The following is a 12007-nucleotide window of genomic DNA, read 5'->3' on the forward strand; positions in this document are numbered from 1 at the left end:
GTAGCATTACCCTGTCTGAACCCTGTATTTCTTTTACATCTCGGTTCGCTGTCTCTATGGCTTGAGCAAGTTCCAATGCTTTTTCATCAGTAAGCCCAGTCTCGGATAATAATCTACGCTGCATTCGGTTGTCCATAATTCCGCAAACTAGCCTATCTCGCAGCATTTCCTTCAGGTTGTTCCCATAATTGCAATCTTGTGCTAATTTACGCAACACCGCTACATAGTCCATTACGCTCTCTTCCTCTTTCCTGTTCCTTGAATTAAACTTGAACCGCTGTACAATCTCACTAGGCTTAGGGTTGAAATGTTCTTTTAGCAAAGCCACTAATTCAACAAATGATTTGTCTCCAGGCTTTTCAGGACTGAGCAGATTTTTCATCAAACTGTAGGTTTGGCTTCCTACTGAACTAAGCAGAATGGCTTTCCTTTTTCTGGCATCATTTATTTGATTTGCTTCGAAAAAATAACCCAACACTTCACAGTATTCTTCCCAGGTTTGTGCTTGAATATCAAAAGCGGAAACCGTTCCTACCGTGACAGCCATGCTCTCTTCCAGCTTGTAGCTAACTTTAGCTCGTGATTTTGTTGTTTAAACGTCCCGGCAGACTTTTCTTCTTTATGCAGGGTCCTTAAGTTGCCTCGTCGCCAAATGTGATAAATCCATTAAGTGGAACAAGGACTCAAAGAGGCGATATCGTAGAATTAACACGAGTACTTTATTAACAACTGGGAAACACGTTTACAGACAGCCTGCATCAGCATCCTGGTATTCCACCTTGTGCTGACCTATACAGGAAGCAAACCTCTGACCTTAGTAGCAGCATTGGCTACAGCACCACCTGGTGGATAACCTTAATCATAACATCCCAGATTACTATATCTTATATTACAAAAAGAAAATACTGCGGATGCTGGAAATCTGAAATAATAACAGAAAATGCTGGAGATACTCAGCAGGTCAGACAGCATTTGTGAAGAGAGAAACAGAGTTAACGTTTCAGGTTGGTGACCTTTCACCAGAACTGCAAAAAAGCAGGAAATGGAACAGATTCTTAAGCAAGTGTAGGGGCTGGGAAAGGGGGGAGAGGATGAAAGAACAAAAGGGAAGGTCTGTGATAGGATAGAAGGCAGGAGAGGTTAAGAGACATTAAGAGATATTCAAGGCAAAAGGAGATGGTAATGGGACAGGTTAAGAAAAAAAGGATGGCTCTAGATGAAGTGTAAATTGCGCTGGCAGAATGAAAGATAGCTGCCATGTGGGAGAGAACAGAAGGCACAAGCAGAAAGTGCGGATAAAAAATATATATATGATAGGGGCCGAGGTTATGATCTGAAATTGTTGAACTCTATGTTGAATCCAGAAGGCTGTAAAGTGCCTAATCGAAAGAGGAGGTGCTGTTCCTCGAGTGTACACTGAGCTTCAGTGGAACAATGCAGGAGGCCGAGGACGGTGAGGTCTGAGTGGGAGTGGAGCAGAGAATTAAAGGGACAGGCGACCGGAAGCTCGGGGTCACCCTTACGGACTGAACGGAGGTGTTCCGCAAAGCAGTCACCCAATCTGCGTTTGGTCTCCCCAATGTAGAGGAGACCACATCGTGAGCAGTGAATACAGTGTACTAAATTGCAAGAAGTACAAGTAAATCGCTGTTTCACCTGGAAGGGGTGCTTGGGGCCCTGGACAGTGGGAAGGAGCGAGGTATAAGGGCATGTGTTGCATCTCCTGCGCTTGCACGGGAAGGTGCCGGGCGAAGGGGAAGGGGTGTTGGGGGTGATAGAGGAGTGGACCAGGGTGTCGTGGAGGGAGCGGTCCCTTTGGAATGCTGAAAGGGGAGGTGAGGGGAAGATGTGTTTGGTGGTGGGATCACGCTGGAGGTGGCGGAAATGGCGGAGGATGATCCGTTGAATGTGGAGACTGGTGGGGTGAAAGGTGAGGACAAGGGGAACTCTATTGTGGTTCCAGAAGGGGGGGGGGGCAGGGGTGAGGGCAGAAGTGCGGGAAATAGAACGGACATGGTCAAGGGCAATGTCAACCACAGTAGAGGGGAATCCTCAGTTGAGGAAAAAGGAAGACATGTCGGAAGCACTGGTATGGAAGGTGGCATCGTCAGAGCAGATGCGGCGGAGATGGAGAAACTGGGAGAATGGAAGAGAGTCCTTACAGGAGGTGGGGTGGGAGGAAGTGTAGTCCAGGTAGCTGTGGGAGTCAGTGGGCTTGTAGTGAATGTTTGTCAATAACCTATCCCCAGAGATGGAGACAGAGAAGTCGAGGAAGGGAAGGGAAGAGTCGGAGATGGACCAAGTGAAGGTGAGGGAAGGGTGGAATTGGAAGCAAAGCGAATGAAATTATCTAGTTCAGGGCGAGAGCAGGAAACGGCGCCGATACAGTCATCAATGTACTGGAAAAAGAGGTGAGGGAGGGGATCCGAGTAGGACTGGAACAAAGAGTGTTCCACGTATCCCTTGAAAAGGCAGGCATAGCTAGGACTCATGCAGGTTCCCATAGCAACACCTTTGATTTGGAGGAAGTGAGTGGAGTCAAAGGAGAAGTTGTTCAATGTGAGAACAAGTTCAGCCAGGCAGAGGAGGGTGGTGGTGGATGGGGACTGGTTGGGCCTCTGTTCAAAGAAGAAGCGGAGCGCCCTCATGCCATCCTGGTGGGGGATGGAGGTGTAGAGCGATTGTACGTCCATGGTGAAAAGGAGGCGGTTGGGGCCAGGAAACTGGAAACTGTTAAAGTGGCGGAGGGCGTCGGAAGAGTCGCGGATGTAGGTGGAAAGAGACTGGACAAGGGGAGAAAAAAGAGTCGAGATAGGAAGAGATAAGTTCCGTGGGGCAAGAGCAGGCTGAAACGATGGGTCTACTAGGGCAGTCCTGTTTGTGGATCTTGGGAAGGAGGTAGAAGTGGGCTGTGCGGAGTTGGGGGACTATGAGGTTGGCCGTCGTGGGGGGGAAGTTCTCCTGAGGAGATGAGGTCAGTGACAGTCTTGGAAATGGTGGCTTGATGTTCGGTAGTGGGGTCATGGTCCAGGCGGAGGTAGGAGAAGGTGTCGGAGAGTTCAGCTTCCGCTAGATAGAGATCGGTTCGCTAAACAACAACAGCACCACCCTTGTCAGCAGGTTTAATGACAATGTTTGGGTTGGATCTGAGCGAATGGAGTACTGCAAGTTCTGAGGAAGGTAGGTTGGAGTGAGTGAGGGGAGCAGAGAAATGGAGACGGCCGATGTCACGCCGGCAGTTTGCAATGAAAAGATCCAGACAGGTTAAGAGGCCAGAGGGAGGGGTCCAGGTAGAACGAGAATTCTGAAAGCAGGAGAAAGGGTCGGCCGTGTGGGGGGAAGACTCCTGGCCAAAGAAGTGGGCATGGAGCCGAAGGCGGCGGAAATAGAGCTCAGCATCATGCCGAGCTCGAAATTCATTGAGGTGGGGGCGTAAGGGGATGAAGCTCAGGCCTTTGCTAAGGACTGATTGTTCAGGGTCAGAGAGGGGAAGGTCAGAGGGGATAGTGAAAACGCGGCAGGGGGTGAGATTGGGAGAAGGGATGGGGTCAGAGGAAAGTGAAGGGGAAGGTGGTTCCGGAGGGGCGTTGGTGTCCAATAGTTGTTGAAGCTTGCGATCCTTGACACCTGAAAGGAAGAAAAAAAGTTTTTGTTAAAGCGCCGGATGAGGCGAAGGATGAAATGGAACTGTGGACCAGGACAGCTTTGAGATAGAGTGAGTCGGTGCTGCTGAAGAGTGTTCATGTGGCGGCGCATGGCATTCAGTGTGGATCTCAGGATACGGCGAGAGCAGTGGATCGAGGAACGCTGAATATCTTGGAGATATCTGTACTCCTGGGTGGATCCAAAACACGAAGGGTGGAATTTCAGTTGGAACCCACGTGGAGTAAGTCAGACCTGGAGACAGTTGCTGAGGAAAGATATGTGGCTATGAAAGCGAGTTTTGGTCGATACCTGATCAAACACGAGAAGGGAGACAGAAAGCAATGAAGATGAACAAGGTAAAAGAGACAAACGGAAATCCCATTGGAGAGAAGAGCAGAACTTCTTCAAGGTGGGCATTCCTGGAAGAGAGGTGGCAGTGAATTAAACACTAATACAAAAAGAAAATACTGCAGATGCTGGAAATCTGAAATAATAACAGAAAATGCTGGAGATACTCAGCAGGTCAGGCAGCATCTGTGAAGAGAGAAACAGAGTTAACGTTTCAGGTCAATTACCTTTCATCAGAACTGGAAAAAAGCAGGAATGGAACAGATTTTTAAGCAAGTGTAGGGGCTGGGAAAGCGGGGAGGGGATGAAAGAACAAAAGGGAAGGTCTGTGATAGGATAGAAGGCAGGAGAGATATTCAAGGCAAAAGGAGATGGTAATGGGACAGGTTAAGAGACAAAGGATGGCTCTAGATGAAGTGTAAATTGCGCTGGCAGAATGAAAGACAGCTACCATGTGGGAGAGAACAGAAGGCACAAACAAAAAGTGTGGATAAAAAAACATATATGATAGGGGCCACAGTTACGATCTGAAATTGTTGAACTCTATGTTGAATCCAGAAGGCTGTAAAGTGCCTAATCGAAAGATGAGGTGTTGTTCCTCGAGCTTACGCTGAGCTTCAGTGGAACAATGCAGGAGGCCGAGGACGGTGAGGTCTGAGTGGGAGTGGAGCAGAGAATTAAAGTGACAGGCGACCTGAAGCTCGGGGTCCCCCTTACGGACTGAACGGAGGTGTTCCGCAAAGCGGTCACCCAATCTGTGTTTGGTCTCCCCAATGTAGAGGAGACCACATCGTGTGCAGCGAATACAGTGTACTAAATTGCAAGAAGTAAAAGTAAATCACTGTTTCACCCGGAAGGGGTGTTTGGGGCCCTGGGCAGTGGGAAGGAGCGAGGTATAGGGGCATGTGTTGCATCTCCTGCGCTTGCACGGGAAGGTGCCGGGTGAAGGGGAAGGGGTGTTGGGGGTGATAGAGGAGTGGACCAGGGTGTCGCGGAGGGAGTGGTCCCTTCGGAATGCTGAAAGGGGAGGTGAGTGGAAGATGTGTTTGGTGGTGGGATCACGCTGGAGGTGGCAGAAATGGCGGAGGATGATCCATTGAATGTGGAGTCTGGTGGGTGACCTGAAACGTTAACTCTTGTTTCTCTCTTCACAGAAGCTGCCTGACCTGCTGAGTATCTCCAGCATTTTCTGGTTTTATTCTTATTATATTGTAGTGCCGGCTGGACAAACTTTATGCACGAGCCGTTTTATATCATATATCCCTCCGCAGCCCCCCATCCGCACCCCCCACCCCCCCACCCCCCCAACTGTAAAATGTGTGATTTGGCTCCGATTTGTGGCTTTTGAAACAAATAAAAATCCAACTTCTTGTAGGTTTCAATTATTTCAAATGCTCTGAATGCAAAGCATTTCACTGTGTAGACATTGGACATCTCCAAAGCCAATTCATAGTGATCAGTTTTTTTTTATTGTATTGACTATACTCTGCTGGTTATAAGGATGTCAAAGTTTATTAATAAAACTTTGTATGCACCACAGTTGATTTGCTATGATGATGGCGTTCAGGTGGGAGAATACTCCCGAACCATCAACAATAATGCTCCACAATCAGGCCCTCAGATGGTTTTGCATCTGTTGGCGCTGGCAACAACCCCTCCCATTCGCACCGATCCAAAAAGGTGGAACAACCTCTGAACAGCTTGGCTGAGAATTCATAAAACTGAAGATAGCAAACCAGGTATATCTGGGATTCCACAGCTGACCACATTCCCAAGTGAAAATCCACATTAAAAAAAAAATTTTCCTGAGAAAATGTCAGAATCAAGGGACACACATTTGAAACATGTGAGAAATAAACATTAACCATACTTCTCATTAAGAAGACATAAATGCTTTAAGTTAATACTATGCAAGCATGCTTGGTGCATCAAGTCTTTAATAATTCATCATACTAGAGCACTTCAAATTAGAAATTTAAAATAGAAAAATTCCTTTCAGTACAAGCATAGTCCGCATTACAACTCATCTTGATGAAAAAGGTACGTACTTATTCAGTTCAGATAGCTGATAATTGCTAACCCCAGCATCACAACCAAGGCTTCAAAGCACTCAGCATTTGAAGAGGATGGCAGTTCTGAAGTCTTAGCAGGATTTTTACCATGGAAACCAATTATAAGCATTACCTAAGAATCATATCAGTAAGTCAAAAGAGCCAACCATCACTGGATAAGCAGTTAATAACAACTATTGTCAAACACCCATTTTTTGTGAAATAGTTCTCTTTGAATTAAACTTAATAAAATGTACATTATGTACAGTATTAAGTGTTCTGTGATTAACAGTCAATAACATTTGTATTTTGCATGATATTCAGCAGTTTCTTTGCACTTGGATGGATGACTGTCATTTCAGTTCTCTTATAATCTTCATTGCAGGATTCACCACAGGATTGCACCAATCTTATATGACATGTTATTTAGTGAAGGTGAATTTGATTCAATTTTAACTATTAACTACAAGGCCTTCATAGCAAACCAAAATTCAGAAATACTAAATAATCTGCCTTGTAATTATTTTCATATTTCCTGATTGTTTGAGGTACAAAATACGAAGTACTTCACATATAGTGAATTACTTCTGAAAAAAAAAGTGACTTCTTATATAGGCAACCATGTCAGTCTTGGTCAATATTTATCCCTCAACCAACATCACTAAAACAGATTATCTGGTTACCATCACATTGCTGTTTGTGGGACCTTGCTGTGCACAAATTGGCTGCTGCGTTTCCTATATTACAACAGTGACTACACTTCAAAAGTACTGAATTGACTGTATAGCATGTTGTGACATCCTGATGTCGTGAATGACGTTGTATAAATGCAAGTTCTTTCTTTTTTACTTGTGGGGTGGGGGTGCATGCACATATGCATATGTACATGTGAAATCCCTGACTCATTTGACTTAATTTTGCAAGCATTTTAATTTTGTTGTATTCTCACCTCAGCCAAACGAGAGTGTTTGTGAACACTTTCTCCTTTATGCACAGTTGGAGCGAGCTGCTGTAGAACACCTCTGCTGCTTGTGAGCGCTCTTGTCAGACGGGCAAATTTACCCCAGCCTACAAACACATCAAGCAGTTTAAAAACTCACACCGTCCACAAAAAAACACAAGCAAACTGTTACACTCCTTTACTGTTCAAGTATCAAAATATTCCATTATATCTGCCAACCAGTATAAAACAAGAAGAAAATATGGAACAAGGAAAACAGCACTTGGGCAAATTTGTCTGATCCACCACAACGAAGCCAACCATTTATATTATCCCTGAAAGTCAGAAATGGAAAATATTTTTTCTAATCCTACTTTAACTGCTGTACATAAAACAATAAATGATGGAATTGGACAAAAATGATTGGAAAATTACTATTTCTGTCTTGGCACTGTCATTTTTTTCTTTGTTTTTAACAAGAGGTTTAGAAACTGGATTTGAAAGGGAGAATAAATAATCCTGTTCCATCCTGATTTTATATGATGGGATTTCATTGGGAATTCTGCCGAAACTCAGCGCCGTCCACAAGATCTTTTTAAATTAATGGATGCAAAATTCTGAAGAATGCACTGACCTCAAGCACTGTGGCCTAGAAATTCAGTATCGCCACGTTTGGGGCGCTACAGTCGAGTGTGCGCTAAATTTAGCGCCCGGCGCAACTTAGCGCCACCTTCAGCGAAATTGAGTTGCTTCGCCCCAAGAGGTTCTTGCTGCGCTAAAGCAGGCGCTGCACGACTATCCTAAGGCGCTAAGCCGGAGAGGCGAGGCGCTACCACCGAGGGCGGGCGTAGCACAGGTGCGGCCAGTTAGCAATTGCAGACAGACACGCTGGCGTCGGTCACCTCTTAAAGGGGGAGGGTCGATTTGGCTTGCAGCCACGCCCTGCACATTGGAGCCCTGATTCTCGGCCTGGACAGACCTGCTGCGACATCGTTACGCCTACGACCATGGAGAGGGCCAGGGAGCGAGCACAGCGCTTCAGTGAGGGGGCCCTGAAGGTTCTGGTTGGCGCAGTGGAGTGCAGGTGACCTATCCTCTTTCCAGACAGTGGCAGGAGGCCGCTGCCCAACGAGTATCGAAAAGCTTGGAGGGAGGTGGCACACAGAGTGACCTCCAGTAGCATGGTACCTAGGACCCCAACGCAATGCAGGAAGAAGTTCAACAGCCTCACTCAGGTTGTCAGGGTGAGTACCCTTTCCAGTATCCTCTTCATCCCTGCATGTGCACCTCACTTTATGGCCAAAGGGTCCTGAAAGCCCCAATGCCCAGCCCTCATCCAACACCTATGGGCCTCTCATGAAAATCACATGCCCATTCACCACTTTACACACTGTAAGGGCTAATCGACCATGGGAGGCAGTGCAGCCAAGATCAGGGCTTGACACTAAGGGCTATTCAACCATGGGAGGCAGTGCAGCCAAGATCAGGGCTTGACACTGTCAGGGCTATTCCACCATGGGAGGCAGTGCAGCCAAGATCAGGGCTTCACACTGTACTCAGAGCCCATCCTTTCTCTTGCAGGGCAAGCTGGCCCACAATAGGAGTCAGCAGCAATGGACCGGGGGAGGCCGTCCTGAACTTAAAGACCTCAGCGATCTGGAGCAGCGAGTGGAACGGATTATGGCAGGCCGGCTGATTGGCCCCGTCACCACTGGAGATGCCGACCCTGTTCTGGACAGCAATGGTAAGGTCATCACCTTTTTGACCTCTCTCTTTTCACTTGTGCCTCACACCAGCATCCTTTGCCACTATCGAACCAACGCAGTGCATTGCAGCACTCATGCCTCCCTCGCTGCCGCCCTGTCCTCACGCTAAAGCAACTCTTGTACCTCCCTGCTTTCAGATGCTGATTCGCGAGGTGAGGAGGCAGGCCCTCAAGCTGCCACTGTGAGTGAATCGGAAGGCAAGGAGGGGAATAGGAAGCCGGAACATCAGTGCCACCCTCAGCCGAGGCAGCCCATGGCCATAATGGGGACGCGTCTTCCCTGGAGGGGAGTGGGGGGGAAGGGTCTGAGGAGGGTGAAGCTCCGGGGCCCAGTGGGCTGCAGCAATGCGGGGGGGGAGGGGGCGGCGGGTAGGGAAGCTCGGCGGCCTTCTCTCCGGGGGGAGAATGTGGCCTCCAGTCCTGCTACAGTGAACGCAGAGGAGGTGCGGCTCCTTGCAGAAATGGGCGCCGAGGCGGAGCGCAGGCACACTGAGCTCATGGCTGCAGTGGCAAGGATGCCTGACTCCATAGAGTCACTGGCAAGGAGTGTACAGGAATTCGGGGCAGCACAGGCAAGGAGTCTGCAGGACTTCGGTGCAGCACAGGCGGCTTCCAGCCAAGTGCTTGGTCGTGCCATGCAGTCACTGGCTGGTCTGATGCAGACACAGATCAGGGCCACACGAGCACTAACTGCTGCCACCCTCGCTGGATCGGGCAGGATTCGCCAGGGCCCTCGCCGCGCCACAGCAGGCCAGCAGTCTGTGCTTCAGCAGATTGCTGCGCATGGTTCAGTGCTGCCCTGTGCGACTGCCAGTGTCTCGTCCGACCAGGGAGTGCCTGTGCTCTGTCAGGTTGGCAGCTACCAACACTGTCACTCCTCCACTGCAGCTGCCACCACCCGTAGGACAGACTGCTGCCGCCCAAGCAGAGTTGGAGCAGTCAGCAGCCGGGCCCTCCAGGCCCAGAGCTGGTCCAGGCCGTCCCCCAAGGGCATCTGCCGACTCACTATCTGACCCTCAGCAGCCTTCCCCCAGCCTTGCTGCAGCCACTGGGGTCCCATTGCGGAGGAGCTGCAGGGTGGGAAGGGGCCAATCTCGCAAGCGAGGCAGATCACCCTCGCAGGCCAAAAAGTAGGTGTGTCAAAATGCTGTGTTCTTTTTTTGTGAAGGCTGAGGATCATGGTCATGTTTGTTTAACTCTTTTGTTCATTGTCTCCAGGTTGTGAGAGCCAGTTATATGTCTGACTGTTTTTTGGGGGGTTTCTCAGTATTTGTTTGTCATGCGGGAAGGGCACAGAGTTTGTTAAATAAATCATTTTCTTTATTCAGATTGTGCATGTTTGCACTTTGAACTATTTGTTGCCTTGACCGGCTCAGGGTTTGCGGAGCGGGTCCATTCATGTTCTTTCAATGGCACAAGCCCTGAGAGGGGGCCTAGAACCGACTGCAATAAGCCGCTGACAGACGGCCCTTGCACTTTGTGCCTCCCTCCCGTCTTGGTGCTCCTCCTCCTCCTTCTCCTCCTCTGGTGGTCCTCCAATGTCTGCTGGCAGTGGCTGAGTCCTGAGGATAGCCAGGTTGTGCAGCATACTACAACGAAATGGGAGACTCGCTCAGGCGAGTACTGAAGGGCTCCCCCGGAATGGTCCAGACAGCGGATCTGTTGCTTTAGCACGCCGATTGTGTGCTCAATGATGTTCCTGGTCGCTTGATGGCTCGCATTGAATCGCTCTTCAGCAGGGGTGCTGGGCGCACGGAGCGGGGTCATCAGCCAAGTGCACAAAGGATAGCCCTTGTCCCCGAGAAGCCAGCCTCCTGGGTGAGCCGGGGCTTCGAAAAGGTCTGCCGAAGAAGTCTGGCGCAGGATGAAGGCGTCGTGGCTGCTGCCTGGAAAGCGGGCACTGACAGCTAGTATCAGCTGCCTGTGGTCACACACCAACTGCACCTTCAACGAATGGAACCCCTTCCGGTTGCGGTAATCCTCGGCATTCTCTAGAGGCGCCCGCAAAGCCACATGCATGCAGTCAATGGCGCCCTGGACCATGGGGAAGCCTGCTATTCTTGCAAATCCCATTGCGCGCTCCTGCTGCTTGTCCAGGGTCATGGGGTAGGAAATGTACTGACGTCTCCTTTTGAAGAGGGCATTCGTGACTTGGCGGATGCAGCAATGCACCGTGAACTGGGAGACATTGGCAATGTCCCCAGTAGCGGATTGGAAGGAGCCGGTGGCATAGAAGTTGAGAGCCACTGTCACCTTCACTGCCACCGACAGAGACATCCTGCTCCTCAGCTGAGGCTGCAGATCTCTCTGAAGCAGGTGGCAGATCTCAGTGACCACCTCCCTTCTGAATCGAAGTCTCCGAATGCACTGCTCCTCAGACATGTTGAGGTAGGAGAACTGCTGGCGGTATACCCTGGGAGGGTAAGGCCTCCTGTGCCGACGCCTGTTGGCCCTCCTCCATCTGGCCATGATTGGCACTCTCTCTCAGCGTCTGAGCCCTCTCAGTGCAATGGAGAAACCCAACGTTTCCACCCATTGCAGCCCCCATTATATGTGGCCACTCAAGGCTATGGCACTGAGAAATCAATCCAACTGCAAAGCTCTGGGCTGAAGCCAGAAAGCTCTCTCCCTTTGTCTCTTTGCAAATCTCTCTCTCTCTCACACAGGAGTGGTCCAAAATGGCTACCACTAAGAAGGCAGGAAGAGCCCCCTTTAAATAGCGGCCCCCCCAGCCCCACAGCGACTGAGAACCGTTCCACTCAACCAGTCGCTGGGAGCGCCAGGCGGAAAGAAGGGGGGGCGCCACTGAAGTTCCGGTTCGGGGCGCACCAAGGGCATTGCACCATGAAATGACGTCAGGATCTGCGCGCGCAGCTCAGCGGGCGTTGCAGTTTTGCGCCGCCACTAAATGTCCACTCAAGTTCGCGAGAGGCGCAGATCGTGTCGCGCCCGGGCGCTAGCCGCTTCGCGCCCCACTTATCGCCCTCTTAAGGCGCTAGCGGCTGGCGCTACCAACTGAATTTCTAGGCCTGTATGTTTTAAACATAACTGTATTTAACTTGTGCTCTACTGTTTTGGCCATATAATTTACCATTCTATTTGCTGTGTTGATTGATGCTCTGCAATGATTAGAGATGTTGAGTGCCAAGTCTATATATTAAAGCGCTTTGGGACGCCCTGTGGTTGTGTAAGTCTTTCTTCTGTTATAAATACACCTGGATGTTTTTTTTAAAACTTCACCCTTAGTTAATTGAAACC

At 49.4% G+C, this 12007-nt stretch overlaps 1 protein-coding gene and 1 pseudogene across 1 annotated transcript in view; both read right to left on the reverse strand.

The window, feature by feature from the left end:
- Positions 1-12007, reverse strand: part of kcnh1a (potassium voltage-gated channel, subfamily H (eag-related), member 1a) — a 393064-nt gene that overhangs the window by 305779 nt on the left and 75278 nt on the right. The window contains exon 5 of the mRNA XM_085980872.1: positions 6994-7112. Within this exon, the coding sequence (XP_085836998.1) occupies positions 6994-7112 (119 nt within the window). The remainder of the gene's footprint in view (positions 1-6993; positions 7113-12007) is intronic.
- On the reverse strand, positions 2672-3649 carry LOC147121116 (uncharacterized; annotated as a pseudogene).

Source organism: Somniosus microcephalus, chromosome 3, assembly GCF_052327205.1.
Source record: "Somniosus microcephalus isolate GS21.2 chromosome 3, FLI_Smic_1.0, whole genome shotgun sequence".
In the NCBI taxonomy this organism is placed as follows: Eukaryota; Metazoa; Chordata; class Chondrichthyes; order Squaliformes; family Somniosidae; genus Somniosus; species Somniosus microcephalus.